Genomic DNA, 23,938 nt, shown 5'->3' with positions numbered 1-23,938 from the left:
GTGGGAAGAGGACATGACATAGTTAAGCAGCTTTGATTGGAGTCTGTCTAGGGTTGACAGATATAATACAGGACACCTTATTAAATTTGAATCTCAGATAAACATCAAATAATATTTTAGTATAGTATGTCACATGCAATATTTGGGACACACATACAAAACTGAAATTTAACTGGACATCCTGTGTTTTTATTTGCTGAATGTGGCAATGGTAGGCCACCTAGTTTTACTTCTACCTAGTTGTGTGATTTTTAGATAAGCCAATTCACTGACTATTGTTTCCCTTTCTGAAGAATGAAATGATTAAGTTATCCTGAAGACCCCTTCTAGCTCTAAAGTCCTATGAAATCAACACGCTGAAGGTGAGGCCCCCTTCCCAGTACAGCCCACATCCAATGGCCACAAAGGCCCAGCTCTCCTGCCTCAATTCAGGGCCATCCCAGCTCCAGAGCTTCCTGCAGCCTCACCTGAGGCCTTCTTGCAACTGCATCACAGTTCACCTCCTTCCATTTCCCTCACCCCCTTACAGGTGTTTTTCCCTAGAGAATTCCCCAGTAACCCCCTGGCCTGCAAACTCTGCCTCAGAGTCTATTACCTCTTCAAATATAATATAAACTCAAGTAAGTAAAATAACAACTATCTAATAACAAACATGGGCAGATGAGATTTGAAATAATGACATACAATACCAACACTGCATAAATGCCTGGAGATCATAAATATTATACCCAATGATATATTTATGCAAATGTGAAAAAATTTGGTAGGCATAGGGGAGATGATGAGGGATTCTGTAAAGGAGGGATTCTGCAAAACATTCTGTAAAGAAAGCCAAGAATACATATTTTGATTACTTCTCTGGTCCTGGGAGTATAAGGGACAACCACTGCTAAACAAAAGCATGACTGAGGTCAGGATTAGGGGACCAGAGAAGGAACTGAAACAACCGAGGGAGGAAGTATGACCAGTGTATTAGTCTATTTTGTTGCATATAACAAAATACATGGATCTGGGTATTTTCTAAAGAAAAGCAAAATTTATTGCTCACAGTTTCTGAGGCTGGGAAGTCCAAAGTCCATCTGGGGATGGTGACAGTGACCCAGGGGTCTCACATTGCAAGATGGTGGAAGCAGAGAGAGCAGAGAGAGAGACAGACAGACTCTCCTCTTCTTTTAAAGCCCTCAGAACCACACCCCTGACCACCATTATTAACCCATTCACTACTGCATGGTCCTACAATCCAATCACCTCTTCAAGGCTCCACCTTTCAATTACCATAATAGGATTTCCGACTCTCTTAACAGTCACAGTGGGGGCTAAGTTTCTAATACATAAAGGTTGGGAGACACAATTCAAGCTTCAGGGAGTTTTGGGGGACATAATTTAATCCACTACAAACAGCATAGGCCTTGCGGTTAGTAAAGACCACTGGACTGAGAGTCAGGAGGCCAGGAATCTACTTCTCACTCACTACCCACCTGGATCTCATAAATGGGTCACCTGCTTGCCCTGAGCTTCTGCTTCTTTAGCTGTAAAATGATGAGGTGGTGTGAAATTATTTCCAAGTCTTATCCTGCTCTAAAAGACTATCCTTTAATTGTAATTTAAGATTTCCTGTCACTGACATGCCCTTGACAAGTTTTCTCTATCTAGGATTTTACTAAAACTCAGAATTTTAGTACTATGTGTGTATTGGGTGTGTGTGTGTGTGTGTGTGTGTGTGTGTGTGTGTGTGTGTGTGTGTGTGTGTGTGTGTGTGTGTGTGTGTGTGTGTGTGTGTGTGTGTGTTCGGTGAGGGACATTGTGTTAATAAAGAAATTCAGTAGAAAAAAATAATATAACTTTGAAGTAGTATTAAACCAAACTACCAAATATCATTTGAAAAGAATGAGTGTTTCATGCTTCTATGATTTTATTCATTAGTTTCTATGTATTTATATTCAATAAGGGAGAAGCGCAATGCTTTCTACACCCATTTTGCATTTAAAATGATCAATAACCAGTATCTCAAATGAACCAAAAACCCTTAAACATGTCAACTAAAAGAAAGTACTGAAAAAGTTGAAGTAATATATTAGTAGATGTAGGGTAGATGCTGGACATAGACCTATTCCCCCTCCCCGGGCACACCAGAGTTCTCCCTCCCCCCTGGGAAACTACCCCTGGCCAAAGTAGTTACCCAAGGAAAGGCACGTCTCTTTTAAAACAAACGTCCCCTTTAAGACAAAGGGAAGGCCGGAGGCAGCTGGAGCCATGAGTAAATGAATTAGCATGTAAATGAATTAGCACACTGGTATTAAAGCACTCTGGCAACATTAGAGTAGCAATTAGATTAATTTATAAACTCAGCCAGATCTCCCAAGCACTCGGAGTTGGGTGAGGGTCTGTGCTTAAGCATGCAAATGATTTACACCTCTACTTTGATCTGTTCACTCTGTAACTATTGCATGTACCTCATGGTGTCATGGATTTCTAGCTTGCAGGCCAACACCAGTAACTCCTGTAAGTCTAATAAACTGATGTCTTTACCTATTGGCTTGGGTGAGTTGTTTGGAATAGGCGAACACTATGCGAGTACCCTTTCAGATTTGGGGCTCCTGCGGTACAGCAGAACTTCAGCTTTCCTTTAAACTGCTTTTGGGTGCTCCTTGACTTTATAAAATAAAATAATGTCCATAGTGACACAAGACTGTCACTACTCCATACTGCTTTGTTTCCTAATACTCCTTTATAAAATACAAGATCTAATAACCCTGTGAATGCCTACCTGATTCCAGTGTGCTGATAAGTAGTTACAGTAGGGTGGCCAAGCTGGAACCTCAGCCTAGGTGGAGGTTAAAGGCTGGAATGTATTGGGCAACAGCTAGCCCAGAAAGGAGTTTCCACTTCTAAAATTCCAAAGGGGCTCTTGCTTGCTACTTCTGCTGTTGTAGTCATTGCCATCACCATCAATGCTTCAGCCCCCTTCTTTCGTAATTGATTGAGTAGGAAACAATTCCTGAATATCATCTTGGTCACAGTATAATTTCTTAAATCTACCACTGTCTGGCTGGCACAGATCAACACCAGATAGGCATGCATAGAATACACATACGGAAGTTACTGACACCACAGAGCCAAATCAGTCAGTTCACACGTTCTTACTGGTACTTCCCAGTTACTTATGCAAGATGTCTGAATCAACTCACTCATACCTCTTTCCCTGTTGTCCTTCTCTTAATTAATATTGCTGGAAAAATACTCAAGTGCATAAATGTTTGTTTTCCCAGAAGCTAAGGAATGTTGACACACTTCCAATGCTTTTCATAATTACTGGAGACGAGAAAATGAACAGTTTGTGTTGTATGTCAACTTGCTAAACAATTTCAGAAGACAAACTTTATTTTTCTAAGAATAAGAGAATACAAATAGTTTTCCTGCAAGAAAAGCATGCTTGCCTGACTTACATGCCTCTGCTTTAAAGTTCAGCTCACACTTACTGACAACAAACATAACAAATCCTAAGCTTCTAAACAGTGCTATAATTATAGAGTTTCTTTTGTCTTAAATTGTCTCAAACATGCACACCAGTGCTAAAAGCAAACACAGACATTTTTATAAATTCAGCAGCAGCAATATTTACGTCAGAATAGGTTACTACTAAACACACAGTAATGCTAGTCCACAAAGCAGATAGAAAATAATTCAACCAAAACAAAGTTTTCAATAAATTATAAATACATGTTGCTTAATCCTGATCATTGACTATATATGGTAGTCTTTTTTTTCCCTCAGAATTCTGTGAAATTAGAGGAAAAAAATTATTTAAGGACTCAGTGTGCCTAGAAAATGATCATTTTCATAACTGTCTTTGATTTAGATGTCAGAATCCATTCATAAAAACACTGTAATTGCTTTACATATATTACATGCATCACTTAATTCTTGCCATTTCTTCAAGAGATAGAAACTGTTATTGTTATTATTCTCATATTATACTTAGGGAAATCAAGGCACTGCGTCCTTAAATAACTGGCCCAAGGAACATCATGCAGCTGATGTGTGATGAAGCCAGGATTAGAGTTCACAATCCGGCATAATCATAAAGACACATAAAGACAACTGTGTCAACACCAACTGGTTAGCAAACATCCCATTCCCATAGCTGCACCAATACTCAGGAAACTACCAAGATATCAGTGATAATTACCTGACACGTCAAAAAATGTCTGTGCCCGTCCAGTCCCTGCACTGCTGACAGCAATGCATTCATAGGAGCCTTCGTCAGACAAGGTGACCTCTTCAATATCCCAGTTCACACTGGCAGATTCTCTGGGGGTAAGAAAATGGAAACTTTTCTAGTTACTGTAAAAACAAGCCCAAGTTGAAAGCAATGATTCCACTATTTCTTTTGAAGGATGCATTCAAAAGAATAATGTAAATAAAATGAATTGATAAGACTGCAGAGTTCATTTTAACTTAAAATCACACATCTTTTATATTTTAATTAGAAAGTTAAGCTTTTTTACTCTGAGCAAATGATACAGAAAAGACAATAAATTATGGACATTGCAAGTTCCTTTAGAGAAACATTTTCTGGCTATGTCAAAAATATAAGGTAATGGGGCTGACAAATAGTCATTAAATTCTCTCTCCTTCCCCCATCATCTTTTCCAGTGTTTTGTCATGTTCACTGGGGATTTTAGTAAAAGCAATTCAGCCAGGTAATTTACAAGTTTGAAGATAGGAAATCAACGTTTTGATTATAAGAAGATATATTCTCCTGAACTTTCTTATATATAAGCTCCACATGGGGCTAAATACTGTATCTAGTTTAATTTCTATATGCAAGGAGAAAAGGAAAAAATTATCAGTGTTATAGTCAAAGTCTATCATTTAGGTTAAAAAAAAACCCTCTGTTATATTATGTACTCATTCATTTAAAAAATATTTATTCATTTTCCTTTAGGACTGTTCAAACTATTTTTTTTCACTTTCTGGAAATGTCTTAATAATAGATATTTAATCCTTGTTAAAAAGAGTCCAATAATCTACAAAAATAAGCATTATCCTATTTTAAAATTTGATTGAAATGTCATGAATATTTTTCATAATTTCACTCTTGTATCATCTGTAGATATTCACAGCCTTTTTAAGGTTCGAAATACAGACAAGGTGAAAAGCCCATTGCAGTGTCAAGACATCTTTCACTGAAGTCTGAAAGTGGTGTAAGGTACACACCTCAAGTTGTTATCTCCAGACCTCTCCCTACCCAAACACACCCTACCCATCATCAAACAACCACAAAGAACTTACCCAGCTCTTAATTTGCATTTAGCACTGACCTAGGGTTTGTAAGAGGAAGTTAAAGCATAGGTTCCTGTCATTAGAAAAGTGAGAAACTAAGCAAGATCACTGTTCCATATATTTTACCAGCTAACAATATTTACTTCAGTTAATGTGTCCTTTCAATTCGGTATGCACTATGTGTCAATGGTTCTTATTGTCAAATTCAGAAGAAAAGGGAGTATCACTTGACTCTATAATATACTGATCACTTAAGCTGTATCTTGAATTCTAAGCACAGGTTTGTAAATGTTATTGTCTAGGATGTACTGGTAAGTTCCTGCAAGATAGAAATTTGGAATATATGTCTTTAGTGTTTTTCTGCAGTGCCTACTTCAGAGCCAAGCTTATATTAGAATTCATCAAAAACTTAGACTCATGGAAATTTTAGAACAGAAAGTGACAATTCTGTTGATAACACCCAGGTCAGGGTTTCGGATCCTGGTACCAGCCATCCTCCACAAAAAAAAATAAAATAAAATAATAAGAAGTGAAAATTCTTCTAGTCCCAAATATCTCATTTTAAAAATGAGAAAGTTGAGATCCAGAAAGGACAAGTAATTTGTTCAAAGTCACATAACCAGTTTACTAATTGCTTGAAGAATGTACTTTACACTTATACTTATTCTTCTCCTATTGATGAAATATTACATAAAAATAATTCTCTTTTTCATGTGGCCTTCTCAGTTGTCATTAAGCACTACAGAATAAGGAAAAGACTATGTAAAATAAAAAGGTGTCCTCCTGCTAATGCAAACTGATTCTCTTCTACGTCCCCTGGTGACCAAAGTGACTGACATAAACAAACATTAGGTTCACATGTTTCATGTTGTTAAGAAATCTTGGGCAGAGACATGTGAGTAAATCAGAATTAGAGTCCCAGTTCATCATCACCCATGACTAATTTTGTCTCTAGCCTTAATACATGTCAGCAAAGCATGTCATATCCTGGGCCACAGAGCTGGAAAAATGAGAAAAAACAATTCTTGTGGCTTACCTCCCAGGAACTGTGTGGAATGAATGAATTAATGTTTATAAAGACTCTCAAGTGTCTTTGAAAATGTTGCTATTTAAACATGAAGAAGAATTACTTGATTTCATCAGTCAGTTATGTAGCTTCATCATTTGATATCATGGTCAGTTATGTTGCTGGTTATTAAACATACAGCTAAGTAAATCATCGAGATATATTATGTAAGGAGCAGGAAACAGTACAGTTCAATCTTTAAAGAATGGAAAATTTTCTCAAGTTATGATAACATTCATTCCTGCCATAAGTTTTTGCTTAAAATGACTCCCCGCAAGGAAGTTGTACAAGCTAAGACTGTCAAATATTTAACATCTATGGAAGTTATGTTAATATTGAATTAACAGTGTAAAAGGTTGGTAAAATAATTCCTAGAATTTTTGCAAAAATGTAGTTTGTTTCATAATTAGTTAAAAGCAACACTTTCCATAAATCATTTCCCTCCAGTTTTCAAGAGCTACATAATTTTTATCAGTAGATTACTTATATCTGTCTTAAATTACCCAACTTCACAAGGAAACGTTGGAGCCCTCTAGCCCACTCCTGTTGATTGCAATATGAAGTAGCCACACATGCTCTGGACCTTATCTTCAACCCTTTTCCTCCTGCCTTACTGGGCTCCAGCCACACTGGCCTCCTTCCTGTCTTCCTTTCCAAGGCCAGTCCACTCTGCCTTCCAGGATCTGTACTCACTCTTCCTGGTGTGTGAATGCTCTTCCCTGGATATCTGATTGACCATCTCTCTCACCACCTTCAGGTCTTTGCCCAAATGCCTCTTACCCTAAACTTTAAAATTTTAACTTGGCCAAAACCATATGCCTCCCTCCTACCAGCATTATACATCCCAACTAACCCACTCTACTTTTTGTCATAACAATTATCAGATTCACTTATCATAAGACTTTAAATCAGATTCAGAGAAATTTTTACCCTGAAGCCAAGAAAGCTAAATCTTCAGGGGCTCTCATTTGCAAGGTCCCCTTCCCAGGTTCATTATGTAACATCGTATTCATAATTCTACATTCTTTGTCTTAACAAGGGACTCTCAAATTATATAAAATTCGTATCCTTTAAAACCTGAGTCAATCCTTGAATGAACATTTATTTTATTATAGCATTATATTCATCATCTGTTTTCAATCTCCCTCCACTACAATTTAAGTTCAACAAGGGTACAGATCTATGTGTTTTGTTCACGGCTATATATCAAGACTATAAAGCAAACAAGTGAGTATTTCCAGTGAGAAAGTGCACTAAAGTAAATATCTACTTGTATTTACATGTTGAATGCTATAAATTATTATTGATAGAAACATTTACACACTTTAAATACTGGTCTACTCCAAGTGTAACTCCATTTCTGACAAAGCTCAAGGTAAAGGGCAAAAGACTCTCAACAGAGCAGGTAATCTGGCCTGGCTGCAGGTAGTATCCTGGAGTTTTCTTGGGCACTGTGACTTTGGGAGCACCTAGGGGGGAAAAAAATGCATAGGCAAGAAAGTCACAAAGATACTGTGTACTTCATGTTCATCCATTCAAGAGCTTCACACTTAAATTATTCCAATAAATCCTCTGCCCTCCAATTAATTTAAATCACTAAAACTTATTTTAACATTATTTGTTCAAAGCTGATTCACTTTTGGATACCTTCATGGATGCTTTACTAGGGTATTCATTGAATCTAAGACTCATTCATTTTAAGTCACATTACTTTTTGTACCACAAAGAGGGCAGAACTGTTAAATAATAGCTCTAGAGGTGTTCCTGAATCCCCCAAATCAAAACCTTATGTATAAATGATAAATTGTTGTCCCTCCATCCAATTGTACAATTTTAGTCCATGGTTCAAGTTATAGTTTATAATTGAAATGCTACCTGATGCCTCCAAATAATCCCTAATGTGTGATCTCATCTCCATATAATAGCTAATATATAAGTAACTAGATTATTAATTAACTAATGAAACAACTAACCAAATAAAGGCAGAACAATCAACAGTTTTTTACAATAAAGTACTGTTCACGGAGTAGAAGTTTTCTGACAATCTATATAAATGTTTAGCCAATTTGGGTAGTTCAATCAAACATATGTGACAGGCTTTTTCAGGTGAAGAGAGGGTACCAGAATTTCCCAGTTCAAGTTCTCATATTGATTGAAGTAATCAAAATCCTCAGATCTATAATCAGTGAGACTTGACATGAAATTTTGGATGTGCTATTTAATGGTTAAGACAAATTGTGTTACCTACATGTAAATATTCATCAGTTTGGTAACAATAATAACGTGAAGAGACTATTGTTTAAATTTTAGCCCATTCTTTACCTATTGGACCACATCACCCCCATAAGCTATCAATATTTTAATGCTGAATAAAATGATGTCTCACCTGGGACAATACTAGAAAAGGAAACACTCGATACTCTCTGGAAGAGATAACCATCCTTATCATAGCCTGATACTTTGAGAAAGAAAGCTTCATTTGGAGGTATAAAATCAGAAATATTCCATATGCCATAAGGTTTTCGATCTGGGTAATATCTAACAGGAATAGTCTTGAGAGAACTGCCTGAGACACTCAGAAGTTCAAGATGATCTACTCTAGCTGGAATGGAAATTCCGGAAGTATTCAGCAGCACGTAGGTAGGTGTTCCTACAAGAGAAAGACTTTGTTATCATTTAGAAGTAACGTGCAATTGAGGTTGTATATCAAAAAAGTATTTGCACTATAATAACATATAAGTACTATAAGGATTAGTAGTACAAACTGCTCTACAAATTGTGGACCAGTTGTAGAATCTTTTCTACCTAAAAGACAGTTTATGCATAATCAGAGAAACATAGGAAATCCCAAGTAATTATTTTATAGTATTTTAATTACATTTATATGTAGAAAAATTAGAATTGGAAATATTGTGTTATGCGAAGTTTGATTACATGAATATTTTAAAAGATTCACTATTCTGTATGCTCCAGAAACTGCAACAATAAAAATAAACAAACTACAAGCAGAAAAAATTTTGAGTCACAGTAGAATTGAGCTTTCTTTTTAGCTATAAAACTATAAATCTTAATGTATGAATACAATAAGAGGATGAATAAGTTTTAAAATCAGCAATAATTTCATCTGTGAACGTACAGTGATACACAGTATCTTTAATTTTTCAGCTCTATTCATACATTTTACCTTGACAGGACAATTTATAGATTTTAGTAAGAAAAGTCTCAAGACCTAAGTTAGTAGTTCTTGAAATTTAGTAAGTATAAAAATAAATTAGCATGCTCATTAAGGTACATATTCCTGGGACCTACCTTCTGTGGTTCTAATCCAGGAGGTCTGGGGTGGGGGCCAAGGATCTTAATTTTTAACAAGCCCGCTAAGTGATTTTGATATCACTGGTCTTGGGACTACACTTTGAGAAAAAGGGCCAAGGCCAAGAAAGCACTAAATATGGTATATACACATAATGAAATGCTACTCTGCCATAAGAAAGAATAAAATTCTGCCATTCGCAGCAGCATCGATGAGCTTGGAGAAAATTATGTTAAGTGAAATAAGCCAGGCACAGAAAGAGAAATACGGCATGCCCTCACTCCTAAGTGGGAGCTAATAAATAAAGAAATAGAGAGCGAAAGAAAGAGACAATCACAGTAATGCGATGAACTTTCAGAAGGAGAGATCAGAACTGTGGTTACTAGAGATAGGAAAGGGGGAGGGGGAGGGAGGTTAGCAAGAAATTGGTTAATGGACACAAAGAATGATTATATTTTGTAATGATGAACATGCTAATTATCCCGATTTGATCATCACACGCTGTACACAGGCATTGGCATTCAACTCTGTACCCCACAAATATGTATAAACAATTATGTTTCAATAAAAATAAAGATGCTATGCGTCTCAACTTAATTGAAGATTACAAAATTATAAAATCAGACAGTCTGAGAAATATTTTTACTTGGAAAACTATTACGCCAGTTTAAGTAAGAGGCACATACAAACCTTGCACCGGTCTGCTGACTGTGTTTTTGAAGTCCAGGGTGGGCTTTCGGGAAAAGCCAGCTCGGAAATCAATAGTACTGAGGCCAGTGATACGGACAGAGTGCCTTCCACCACTAGAGGTCTGAAAACGATCAACGACAAACCCAGTCAGCAGTTGATCCAGGATGTTGGTCACCCTGAGCACTAACTAGTATGGGAAACTGCATTATGTTTAATGAGAATTGATGTCCAATAATTAAGGCTCTGACCCGGGCGTTCTGAATTTTACTGTGATTCTATATTTCAGATGTAAGTTTTGTAATACGTGCTCCATAGGGACAAATCTATATACAGTTCAGTAATATAATGCATGCCCAATGGTAAAAGATACGAGTTTAGTCACTAGTGAATGGACAAAAAGTAAATCTGTACAAGCTCCATGAGGGCGTGGATGTTTCATCCCTTGCTGTTCACATGATAGATGTTCATCAAATATTGATGAAATGAATGAATGGCAATCTTCTCTCACAAAAACCATTCAGGTTCAATTCTGGAAAATATTTCCTTTTTCTTTGCCTCTGGGATTTTACAGCCAGGATAAGCACAAGAGCTGACCATTTTCCAACCGGCATCCTCAGCTAGGCAATGTTCTAGCAAAAGTACTCCATGCTCAAAACACAAGTGTTAGTAAAATAGGGTCTTCATCCTCAACGAGCTCCTGGCCATTGAGTGAGACAGATGAAGAAACAGAAGTGTTTAATATGATGCAATAAATGCGGTGATAGATACACATAAAAGATATATAGATATACATAAAAGAAGCATAGAGTAGCCTGTTGTTCAGCTAAAACTTCCGAAAGAGGGTGATGACTAGGCTAAGTATTGAATGATAAACTCAGCACTAAAGGGACTTATATGTGCATAAATAATAAATAATTAGTATTAAGGCCACAGGGTAAGATAATAATACTAATGTTTATTGGCACATCCTCTGTGCTCAGACTCTTTAAATACATAGACTTATTTAATCCTTCTTATAACCGTATGAGGGAGATATCATCATCATTGCAACTGTATAGACAAAGAAGTCTAGGCACCAAGTCATTCAATAGTTTGTCCAAGTTCACAAGGTTTGCTAATTGCAGAGGTGGAGTTTTAATCCAAGGTGAGGCTCCAGGCTCTCCACGACAGTGCTGCATTATCTCCTAAGGTAACTCAGAATTAGCCTCTACCCCAGGGATGATCTGAGGACCACCTACACCCACAAAAAATCACTTCGGTTGTTTGTTAAAAATCCAGACTCCTGAGCTCCAGCCCAGACTTACTGAATCAGAATTTCTGGTCATTGGAGTCTAAGAGTCTGCATTTCCAAAACCACCTAAGACTTACAAACAAGAGTTCACCATTATTTTATTACACTGGTCACCAAAACTCTGTCTTGAAATAAAATGACTGCATAATACTGGAATTTAAGTAAAAGCAGGAGAAAGGAGTGAAATAAAAGCATTCACATGATAACATCAGGACACTAAATACAGATCTCCACCTCAACACTGATAAGGCACACATTTAGGTCATAGCAATGACAGGATGCACTAGAAATATATATATATATATAATATACTAGACATATATATTTCTATTATGTATAAAATGTGTTATATATAAAATGTACATATATGAGTTTATACATACACATATAATATTTATATACATATATATAATTTTAATCTGACGAATAGCCAGATGAAGCTACACGATGGCTGAGGACGGGCCACCTCCAAAGCTCTGCCAACTACACAGACTACACTGTGGCTTCTTATAATCTGACAATGAGGAGATAAAGGATGAGGAGATATATCCCTCTTGCTACCATATTTCTTCCTCATTGAGTCGAGTCTACAGCAACTCACAGGTAAGGAAGATGAAGGTGAGGGAGAACAGAAAACAAACATATCATCATGAAAACAGTGTTGCTATATTCTTAGCATAAATGATGCTGCTAGTTGTTATGATTCTTTATCATAAAGGTTACAAAAGATTGTACACATCAGCGTAGGAGTCTCAGTACAACCACTTATTACTTTGTCTCTAAAGGAGAACGTGTGATGAATACCAAATAACAGATAAAAAAAGGAAACTATTGATCATGACCCAATTGTAAACGAGGGATTTCCTATAGAGTTATATTAAACCTTGCTAAATCTAATTTCAACTTCTTTAGATAACACAGAGCTTTACTGATAATACTATCTCCTACTAATGTCATGTAAGTCAATCAGAAGTCTCAATATTATGATGAGTTAATATAGTTTTATTCACTAACATCATATATTATTGTTAGTTGCCTTGTTGCTCAGAAAGTCCCCTTATGATAAAACAACTGTCAAGGTTACCAAGGGCAAATACGACACATAATTTGCCAAATTACTGCTATCAAGTGCTAAACATCTGCCAGTGTTTTGTGCACAAAATTGTTTTAAAAGAATGATACTTAATATCGGAGTAAGAAAATTAGAAATAATGCAAGTGTTTAAAAATATTCTTCTGTTGCTAAATAACACATTAAAAGTAAAGCAGATTTGATGAATAGGAAGCCCCTTATAATTTATGTAAAATTACCATAAAATAAATTAAAATTCCACATTAACTAATTAACTTACATAGAAGTAAGAACGTAGGCTTACTGTTGTCTGAGCAATGCTAAAACATGAAGAGTAATAAGTTTAGTAACAAAAATCTTAATTTCAAGTTTCTATATAATTCTGTAAACAGTAGGAATGCCTTCATAGAATTTGAAAGGACTGGTAAATAAAAGATATCTCCAACTGAGTCAGTTTTTATACACAATTACATCCAAATCTAGATTAACCAAGGTGATGGGAACAAGTGACATCACAAATAAACCAAAATCATGGTTTAAAACCGTAAGAAAAATTAAAAATTTAAACTAACTTAGTTAAAAATGACCTCTGTTAATTTTTAACATTGTTAATTCAATGTATTTATCATTCTTTAATCATTCTCTTAAAAGAATTACAACAATACTTGGACAATACCTTAGAAACATTACACATTGCATTAAATTTCTTGATGAGAAAGTGCCAACAGTATGTTATCTATTAAAGTAAGCTATTATTTTAGTCTTTTTCTTATCTGAGCTCCCTTTTAAAAAATATTAGTGAAGTAGAAATAAAAAGACTTTATGCATAATGATGGTAAAACCAACCAGTAACTGGACGAAAAAGGAGAAAGAAGTATTAACATACAAAAACGTACACTATATAACAAGGTTAATCTTTTACATAACTTGTCACTTATGAGAGAGTACTATTATTATCCTCATCTCACAGATCAAAGAGGTTAAATAACATGCCCAAAGTAACAGGTATGGCAGGTGGCAGAGCTGGGGTGTGAACTCAGTGAGGATCTAGAAACTAAACCCTACAGCTACCCCATGCATTGCTCATGAGGATCCCAATGGATTCGATTATGCTGGTTTGAGGGTAAAAGTTGAAATATGCTGAACTGCTCTACATAATAGAAGGGGAGTAATACGGAAATCTTGGGACTTTCCAGAGGAGAGAAGCAGAGAAACATAATGAGGAGACCAAAAGGGGAAGGAGGATAAGGAGAGAGCAGAAGGGCTCAAGGTGCTTCTGACATAACCCCCAAATCTGCAGGTAAATCTACTGAATTCACAAAATGCAGGATTTCCTGCAAAATTTTGAAGGTGCTGAGTTTTGCCCTACATCAAGGTACAAAAGGTTGGAATCAACACACAAACCATCAGAAGGCAAGGATACCACAAGAAAGTAAGCTTTCAGGAAACCACAGAAATGTTGGGAGAAAGCTTTGGATTATGTCAAGTTATGGACCTGTTGGGGTTGGAGGAGAAATAAATGATGCAATGATTTTTAAGGGGCAAAGAAAATTCAGTTAATTCTGTAACTGAGGAAAGCAGAGAGGCAGCCCATCTTTTTTTTTTTTTTTTTTTTTTTTTTTTTTCCTTTTGTAGAATTGTTTTATTTTTTTTTTTTTTAATTTTATTTTGTCGATATACATTGTAGCTGATTAATGCTCCCCATCACCAAGACCTCCCTCCCTCCCCCCTCCCCCCCTCCCCCCCAACAATGTCCTTTCTGTTTGTTTGTTGTATCAACTTCAAATAATTGTGGTTGTTATATCTTCTTCCTCCCCGCCCCCCGGTTTGTGTGTGTATGTGTGTATGTGTGTGTGTGAATTTATATATTAATTTTTAGCTCCCTCCAATAAGTGAGAACATGTGGTATTTCTCTTTCTGTGCCTGACTTGTTTCACTTAATATAATTCTCTCAAGGTCCATCCATGTTGTTGCAAATGGCAGTATTTCATTCGTTTTTATAGCTGAGTAGTATTCCATTGTGTAGATGTACCACATTTTCCGTATCCACTCATCTGATGATGGGCATTTGGGCTGGTTCCAACTCTTGGCTATTGTAAAGAGTGCTGCGATGAACATTGGGGAACAGGTATACCTTCGACTTGATGATTTCCATTCCTCTGGGTATATTCCCAACAGTGGGATGGCTGGGTCGTATGGTAGATCTATTTGCAATTGTTTAAGGAACCTCCATACCATTTTCCATAGAGGCTGCACCATTTTGCAGTCCCACCAACAATGTATGAGAGTTCCTTTTTCTCCGCAGCCTCGCCAGCATTTATCGTTCATAGTCTTTTGGATTTTAGCCATCCTAACTGGGGTTAGATGGTATCTCAATGTGGTTTTGATTTGCATTTCCCGGATGCTGAGTGATGTTGAGCATTTTTTCATATGTCTGTTGGCCATTTGGATATCTTCCTTAGAGAAATGCCTACTTAGCTCTTTTGCCCATTTTTTAATTGGGTTGCTTGTTTTCTTCTTGTAAAGTTGTTTGAGTTCCTTATATATTCTGGATATTAATCCTTTGTCAGATGTATATTTTGCAAATATTTTCTCCCACTCTGTTGGTTGTCTTTTAACTCTTTTAATTGTTTCTTTTGCTGTGCAGAAGCTTTTTAGTTTGATATAATCCCATTTGTTTATTTTTCCTTTGGTTGCCCGTGCTTTTGGGGTCGTATTCATGAAGTCTGTGCCCAGTCCTATTTCCTGAAGTGTTTCCCCTATGTTTTCTTTAAGAAGTTTTATTGTCTCAGGGTGTATATTTAAATCCTTAATCCATTTTGAGTTGATTTTAGTATACGGTGAGAGGTATGGATCTAGTTTCATTCTCCTGCATATCGATATCCAGTTATCCCAGCACCACTTGCTGAAGAGGCAGTCCCTTCCCCAGTGAATAGGTTTGGTGCCTTTGTCAAAGATCAGATGGCAGTAAGTGTGTGGGTTGATTTCTGGATTCTCTATTCTATTCCATTGGTCAGTGTGTCTGTTTTTATGCCAGTACCATACTGTTTTGGTTATTATAGCTTTGTAGTATAGCTTAAAGTCAGGTAGTGTTATGCCTCCAGCTTTATTTTTTTTGCTGAGCATTGCTTTGGCTATTCGTGGTCTTTTATTGTTCCATATAAATGTCTGAATAGTTTTTTCCATTTCTGAGAAAAATGTCTTTGGAATTTTGATGGGGATTGCATTGAATTTGTATATCACTTTGGGTAGTATGGACATTTTCACTATGTTGATTCTTCCAATCCAAGAGCATGGAATATCTTTCCATCTTCTTGTATCCTCTCTAATTTCTCTCAGCAGTGGTTTGTAGTTCTCATTATAGAGATTTTTCACCTCCTTGGTTAACTCAATTCCTAAGTATTTTATTTTTTTGGTGGCTATTGTAAATGGGCAGGCTTTCTTGATTTCTCCTTCTGCATGTTCACTATTGGAGAAAAGAAATGCTACTGATTTTTGTGTGTTGATTTTGTATCCTGCTACTGTGCTGAAATCATTTATCAATTCCAAGAGTTTTTTTGTAGAGGTTTTAGGCTGTTCGATATATAGGATCATGTCATCTGCAAACAGGGACAGTTTGACTTCATCTTTTCCAATCTGGATGCCCTTTATTTCCTTCTCTTCTCTGATTGCTCTGGCTAGTACTTCCAACACTATGTTGAATAGGAGTGGTGAGAGTGGGCATCCTTGTCTAGTGCCTGTTCTTAAAGGAAAAGCTTTCAGCTTTTCCCCATTCAGGATGATATTGGCAGTGGGTTTGGCATATATGGCTTTAATTATGTTGAGATACTTTCCCTCTATACCTAACTTATTGAGGGTCTTTGTCATGAATGAGTGCTGAACTTTATCAAATGCTTTTTCAGCATCTATCAAGATGATCATATGGTCCTTGTGTTTGAGTTTATTAATATGGTGTATCACATTTATTGATTTGCATATGTTGAACCAACCTTGCATCCCTGGGATGAATCCCACTTGATCGTGATGAATAATTTTTCGTATGTGTTGCTGTATTCTGTTTGCTAGTATGAGGCAGCCCATCTTTTTCCCCTCCCTTTCTCTCCAGATTATTTTAGCCATCTTAGCATCATTATCTATATACACAAAATAAAACTAGTGAAGCCAAAATTACTGTCTTAATGTTTTTCTTCTTGTCTTTTATATCATGTAGATTCAACCTGTAGGTTATATTAAAATTAGAATATGGCTCCAAAAAGCATCTCTTCACCACCGAATATCTTGAAGTATCACTCCTGCATAGAACTACCCTAACCTCATGGCTCTGTAGTTAAGAAGATGGAAATAAAGGAGCAGCATACTGACTCAAGAGCATAACAGGCAATTTTCTAGATACTAGACATTAGACAGGGTTTATGTGGGCTAGGAATTCTGAGAGTGTGTTTCAAATAGTTGATTTAATCATATGATGTCTAAAAGTTGATAATGAGCTGCATTACTACTCTGAATGAGGAGTAGCGTGTTTATCAAGTTGTGGAAGGATCTGAGTCAGGAATACACAAGCTGCTACAGTGTGAGCAGGGCTGAGTCAAGGTCAGGATTTGGCAAAGATGAGATTACACTAGCTGTATACTGGCCTCCTGAAATTGCAAATGGGTAGCCTTGACCTACAAAGTAGTAAGAGAAAGAGAAGGAGCACAGTGAACAGAATCTACGTTTCTGAATTGGAGTGAGACTACCAGGAATGCAGGAGCAAGACAGGCTAAACCACCATTTAGCAAGCACCATGGAGAGCTCCAGGGGGACGTGAGTTGCTCTTCTGAGATCTCAGCTCAGATCGTCCTGGTCAGCTCTACTGCAGATGAATCTAATTCTTAGTTTAAGGGAAACAACTTATTAAATACTTGCCTATACTGAAGTTCTTTTCAGGGCAGTAACTATGTCAGCCTAATCATCTACAGAATATTACTCAATAGGCACTTAATAAGAGTAGAGTTAATAAATAACAATAAAGCCATCCAACTGCCTGGTGTAGATGCTTTTCCTTAGTTTCCCCTCAAATGCCAGCTAATGCCAGTCATCAAGAATTCATTGAGTTTTCTAGCTCCATTATGCTAAGTATGTTCACATGTTATCTCATATAATCCTGTTACATCCAAAGATGATTTTATAGCACCATGAAGAAAGAGAGTCTCAAAGAAATGATTACTTACAGGTTTAGACAGCAAGTTAAATGGCAATTATTCCAAGATAAATTCTCTTTCTATAGTACCTAAGTCTATATATAGTATTTTGGGTTAATATAATCTCTGGGAAGATTCAAAACCTCTGGCATAGAAGACAATAATATTCTCCAACTATTCATTTGCTATTCTGTATTTCTAAGTACTCTTTCAGTTAGGAGGGGTCGGATTAGTTGGGTATTGCTAAACTCCTCTCTGAAAAAAAGAAAGCCCCAATTTTGCCATTTTCCAATTTCCATGGTATAAATACTTCCATCATGGCTGATTTCTAACTCCCAGAGTGATGTCACCAAACACAGAGTTGGGAAGAGAAGCACATAGTTGACTCCGTGAGCCACTATGAATCAGCTCCAGCCCCATTAAGCCACAATAATAATCTGGTCAATGGGTTATAAAGGGAGTGAAGTGTGTCACTTCTGGGATGAGAGAGAAGTAACATAAATCCTTTCTTTTCATTTACTCACACATTCTCCAGTCTCTTCCCCAACTAAAGTGACTGAAGAGGCTGTATGTTCTAAATTATAGTGGAACCTCCATCAGCTTGGGTCTCTGAGTGACTGTGTCAAGCAGAACATCCTGTCAAACCCCGGGGGACATGTAACATTAATGAGAAATTAACCTTCTTGCATTAATCCAGTGAAAATTCCTCCTAGCACTAACTGTGAAACATGCTTATAAACTGAGTTAAAATCTGATTGATAGAGCTGGTTTAAATACAATGTACAATTTACATATGTTCAGTAGAATAACTACTTTAACTATTTAGCCTATTCATGTGTCAGAAACTGTTTAAGCATGTTACCAATATCTCATTTAATCATGACTATATGAAATAGCTATTATTTCTCCCAATTTTCCTCAGACTTAGGGTGGTTAACTAACTTCTCTGAGACCAAAAACACTAAATAATGGATCCTGAATTCAAATAGATGTCTAGTTCTTTTCAAAGTACTTGCTATTAAATGATACGCCATTCTTTACAAATTAAAAAAATATGATGATTTCAATCAAACATTTACTGAGAACCTACTGAGAGCTAAGCACTGTCTCAGACACAAAGACATAAGGCCAGCTAGATTTAAATATCATTGTTTTATTGGCCATTGCACATTTGGAGAAATGTGATAAGGAAAGAAATATACCCAAGGCATAGAACATATTCTATTTAAATATATGTACACACACACGCACATATACATTTATATATACCTAAGTGTATCTGTACCGAGTGCACAGATATCTCTTTTAAAAGGGAAGCATTCCATTTGGTTGACAGTCTATATTGGCAGGCCAGAATAACTGGGAAAATTTCCAGGAAAAATCCACTACAAAGCATTCTATTAACTCAAAACATTGAATTAATGTGTCACCTAATCCACTCAAATAACACACCTGGTGTAAGCCTACAGGCTTATTCAAGGAAGTCAACAGGTGAGAATGGAGGCCAGCGTAATAATCTTGTGTGGTCCTCTTGATTTGATTATGATTTCTAAACAAGCTTATGGTACTTGAGTGTGATTTCTAAAATATCCTTATTCTGCAGAAAATGCATTGGTAAGCTCTGGCAACTAACATAACTATTCAAAACCAAAATATTTCTAACAGTCTCAGAATCTCAATATAATCATGTGGTTGTGTACACTCCCTTCTATGCTTGGGAGATTATCTGAGGACAGTTTATCCAAATTTACTCAGTGGAAACATACCCCAGGGGATGTGTTAAATAACATGATCACACTGATAATCCTAGACCAATTGAACATTTTGTACCACCTAAACCCTTTGGGTGTTGGCAATTATTTAATGTTTTTGCCTGGAGTTTCCCTTAAAGAACAGAGGACAAAATTTGGCCCAAGAGTTTTCATGGTTATATTCAAACACTCTATATACAGATACAGTTGTCTGAATGGAAAATTCATAGTGCTTCTTAGGAGTAAGATCCAGGATTTGTAACTTCCCTAAAAATGAAAACTTGGGGCACAAAGCAATCTTCTCTTCTGTTTCTAATAAAACTTTATGTTCTTTTCAGTTACTTTTTTAAAACGTACTTTACCTGTATCAGAAGCAACCTAAAACATTTGTCTCATATATATGAATTATATAAATGAGTTGACTTACTGTCTCCATTTAGAGAACATGCCCTAATATGTCACAGTAAAGTACTTACTAGGGAAACCACAAAATAAAAGCAACTGTTACTCTCACAGCATTTTAAATCATGGACAGAATAAAGCGTTCTTTGTCAGTACACCAACTGTAGGCTAAAAAACCAATTCTTCTGCCTGCTTTTCTAGATATACTCAGAATAAGTATATTAATTTTTATCTATAAATATATAGTTCTTTTTCAGGCACTGTGGCATATACTTGTGACAAAATATGGTCTCTAGTAAAATAGGAAGAGAAATTCTGAACAGGAATAAAAATGATGTAAGGGAGAAATTAATCCAAAAGGAAGGTGCAGAAAAATGGCAATAGAAAGCCAGCAGGAGAAGAGAGCATTTTACAGAAAAAAAAAAAAAGAAAAGAAAAAAAAGCCAGAGAAGGCTTGATGAAAGTGTTGCCATTTGAGTTGACCCTTGGGGGACTGTTACAGGTCAGACTGAAAGGAAGGGCATTCTAGGGAGAAGGAACAGCTTAAAAGAAAGTATAGAGCAGGAGAATGTGGTTGGGGACAGGGGACAGTACAAAACTGTATTTGCATGGAGTGTAAAGGCAAGTGATGGATGGTAACTAGAAATATTGGCTGAGGCTCAACTGGGTGGTCCTTGAATACCACACTAAGGTCAAATAATTGATAGACTATTCTCCACATGTGGGATAAAAAACTGTTATGTGAAACATTCAGAGATATTCTACCGGTAGAACAGACATTTCCCAGATAGGGGAGTGCACAGGAGATAGCACAGGGATATGCTATCTAATCTCAGACATTTCCCCTCTTGAGAAAGCACACATGTAAAACGTTTATCATTCATTACCCATCCAAAAGGGAGATCCAAAGTCAGCAGCAATATTTATATAGGTAGATTCAGCTCACTTTCCTTTGCATCAACCTCATGCATTCTTCTAGTATTTCATAGGGGAGGCAAAATAAGTTCATTGTATTTAAGTTGCAATGCAGTGCTTATCCTTTGTTTAGTTGTTGTTACCACTAACTGTGCACTAGAAATGCCCTAAATCAGACCTGGAGGTTCTTTTGGTGAGGACTAGATACACATTTAAGATAACATGATAATTGGCACTGCGTTTTTTTATTGTTCCCTTAATTATAGGAGACTGAGCTTAGAGACTCGTCTAAACAGAGTTCTTGTTGCATCAGACCTTTATTATGACTCCCCTCACTCACAGACTAATTCTCAATACTTCTCTGCTCTAATTATCAATTAAAATGTGCTCCATGTGCCTTAAGTAAGTAGCAGGGAACACGGCCAAGAGCAGACACTCAGTAGATGTTTATTGAGTGGACGACTGAACGAACAGGAGTGTTAAGTACAAGGTACAGTCATGTGACATCCCTCCTCCAGCCAAGAGTTTTACTAAAGGAAATACCACTGGTAGTGATCCAAATCACCTGGAAACAGCTTCAAATACTTCACAGTAAATTGCTAACAGTATGGAAGAACGGCATCACAGTCGATAATGCATAGCTTAACATTAATATTCAGAAAGCAAGAACGAATTACCTGAGTGGACTTGCTAGCTCAGGACACTGCTGACTTGGGTTGTGCTTAAATGAAAGCAATTGAGGGATGAAGATATTCAACACTTCTTAAATTCCTTCCTACTGTGGTCCCAGAACATCAGACTCAACACTAGTCATATATTGGGCAAGTTGGTCAAAATAACTATACCATCAAATTTGGCCACATTTATTTAAAATATCATAGCAGCAAAACACTTCATCATTGACAGTCTAAAGCATTCTATAAATATTGAGCACTTAACGTGCAAGGAACTGGGTGAATAACACAGGTAGATAGGACCATTTCTGGTCCATTCACCAAGAGATTACCAGATTTTCTTTCACATTGCCTTTTCACCCGTGCCCTTATCTCATAGTATCCATATCAAAAACATTCATCCTGCGGTTTCTATTTTCCTTACAGGGCTTAGAGTTCTGAGAATAAAGAACTGATATCCTAGAATTTGAGTGGAGTTACATTGTAAATTTCAAAAATTGAATAGAGTTTCATCAAATAATAACAGCCAACAGTACTTGCGTGCTTGCTTTGTAACAGAAATTATGTTAAGTATATAATGTGTATCGTCTTAACTTAATTCTCAGTCCAATTCTGTGAAGTAAAGGACTATAGTGCCATCCCTCCATTACAGAAAAGGAAAGCAAGGAACAGAGAAGTTGTTCTCAAGGCAGTACAGCCATTAAGCAGTGGTTTTGAGATTCAGACCTAGGCAGTTTCACACCAGTCTGTGGCCTTAATCATTCATTATTCTCTATTGGCTCCATGTCTGATTATCTTGGAAGCAGGAGCTGGATAATAAAATCAATCTACAGATTTGATGATAGGAAAACTATCCAAGAATTTTATGAGTATTGTGTGGCATTGATGACATTCATGGTCATCAAAACTTGACACTTCCAAATCTATGTGATCAAAACACTGCCTTCAAATTCAGTGTTATATTGCTTTTTATTAAACATGCTCTCCATGACTGCAAGAATAGATATAAATATACTATTGTGTACACTTTATAAAACAGGCCAACATCAAAATAAAATAACAGACTTGGTGAAATGACAGTACCTTCACTGTCCACATTCCAATCTCTGGTTCTTTTACATTCACCACTTTGGCAGAGTTATGGATGTTTAATAGCTCGTTTAGGCCAAATCCCTTTTTTATCAGCTTCCCTGAAAGACAGACATAAAGGTAACAAGCATAATCTTTCTCCTGGCTATGTATATAAGCTGATTTAACACTACATAAAGCAAAGAGAATGATCGAATTTCAAATAACACAGAGACATATTTTAGAAAAGTGTCCTGCAAACTAATCCAAAGAGCCCTTGTTTTCTATTCTGTGACTAAAATGAAGGACATTCCATTTCCAGCATACATTACCTGATAGTCATTTATGCCCACAGCTCAAAACATTATTTTATTTATATCTAAAGTATACTTAACGTTAGGGTTTCTGGGCACTGAACCTGAAGTAACAGATTCCCATTTATTATGCTGATTTGATTGTAAAATGAAAATAACAATTGGCAGGCTGTAATCACATTCTCAAAGCCAGCCTAGATACCAATGACCATGGCTACCCAGAAATTAGGTGCAGTCACTAGAGACATTTAGATTAAATAGATGGCAAACATAGCAAACCAGAATAAATGTCTTTTTGGACATCACTCAAGGTATTACTAACATGAGAGCCCTGGGCATATCTTCGCACAGAATGCAAAACGTTGACCACTTTTTCCATGAATCACAGGAGAAGGCTTTTATCTGTCATAGAAATAATTAAAAGAGGCAGTGTAATGAGGTAGTATGATACCATCCCCTACTGACCTGAGATTTATCTAAAGTATCTAATAGTTGGAACTTAAGGAGGAAGAAAAGCAAATTTGGAATTAAGCCATAGTTGAGTTATTCACTGCATTCTTGGCTCTCCTATGGACTATTTCTGCAGTTATATAAACAAGTAAGTTATATTCACCCTATGTTTGAATCAAAACTTTTTGCAATCATTGTATGCCCAATAACTTTTTTAAGTAGTAGGAACAATGCAATGGGTTCAGGAACTTTTAAGTATCCAGGTAGTGAAAAATACAAGTCTTTCCTGGATAGCACGGATGCTATTACAGCAAAATGCTACCTCGACAGACAAACCCACTTATGAGGCCAAACCTGTAGAAGTCTTGAAAAAGAGGTTTTCATGGCTTTGTAAATTTTAACAAATTTGCTAATGTGGATGTGGCCTCTGAGGACAATTTCATATACTGTTTTCTTTTAGGAGTTAGTTA

General features: G+C 36.5%; 1 protein-coding gene across 1 annotated transcript in view; it reads right to left on the bottom strand.

The window, feature by feature from the left end:
* HMCN1 (hemicentin 1) overlaps positions 1 to 23,938 on the bottom strand; it is a 414,327-nt gene that overhangs the window by 244,910 nt on the left and 145,479 nt on the right. Inside the window, exons 6-10 of the mRNA XM_063104004.1 lie at positions 22,720 to 22,826; positions 10,353 to 10,473; positions 8,739 to 9,002; positions 7,677 to 7,821; positions 4,190 to 4,311 (exon numbers count right to left, since the gene is read on the bottom strand). Of these exons, the coding sequence (XP_062960074.1) occupies positions 4,190 to 4,311; positions 7,677 to 7,821; positions 8,739 to 9,002; positions 10,353 to 10,473; positions 22,720 to 22,826 (759 nt within the window). The remainder of the gene's footprint in view (positions 1 to 4,189; positions 4,312 to 7,676; positions 7,822 to 8,738; positions 9,003 to 10,352; positions 10,474 to 22,719; positions 22,827 to 23,938) is intronic.

This window comes from Cynocephalus volans, chromosome 8 (assembly GCF_027409185.1).
Source record: "Cynocephalus volans isolate mCynVol1 chromosome 8, mCynVol1.pri, whole genome shotgun sequence".
In the NCBI taxonomy this organism is placed as follows: Eukaryota; Metazoa; Chordata; class Mammalia; order Dermoptera; family Cynocephalidae; genus Cynocephalus; species Cynocephalus volans.
This window is presented reverse-complemented; position numbering and strand designations above follow the sequence as displayed.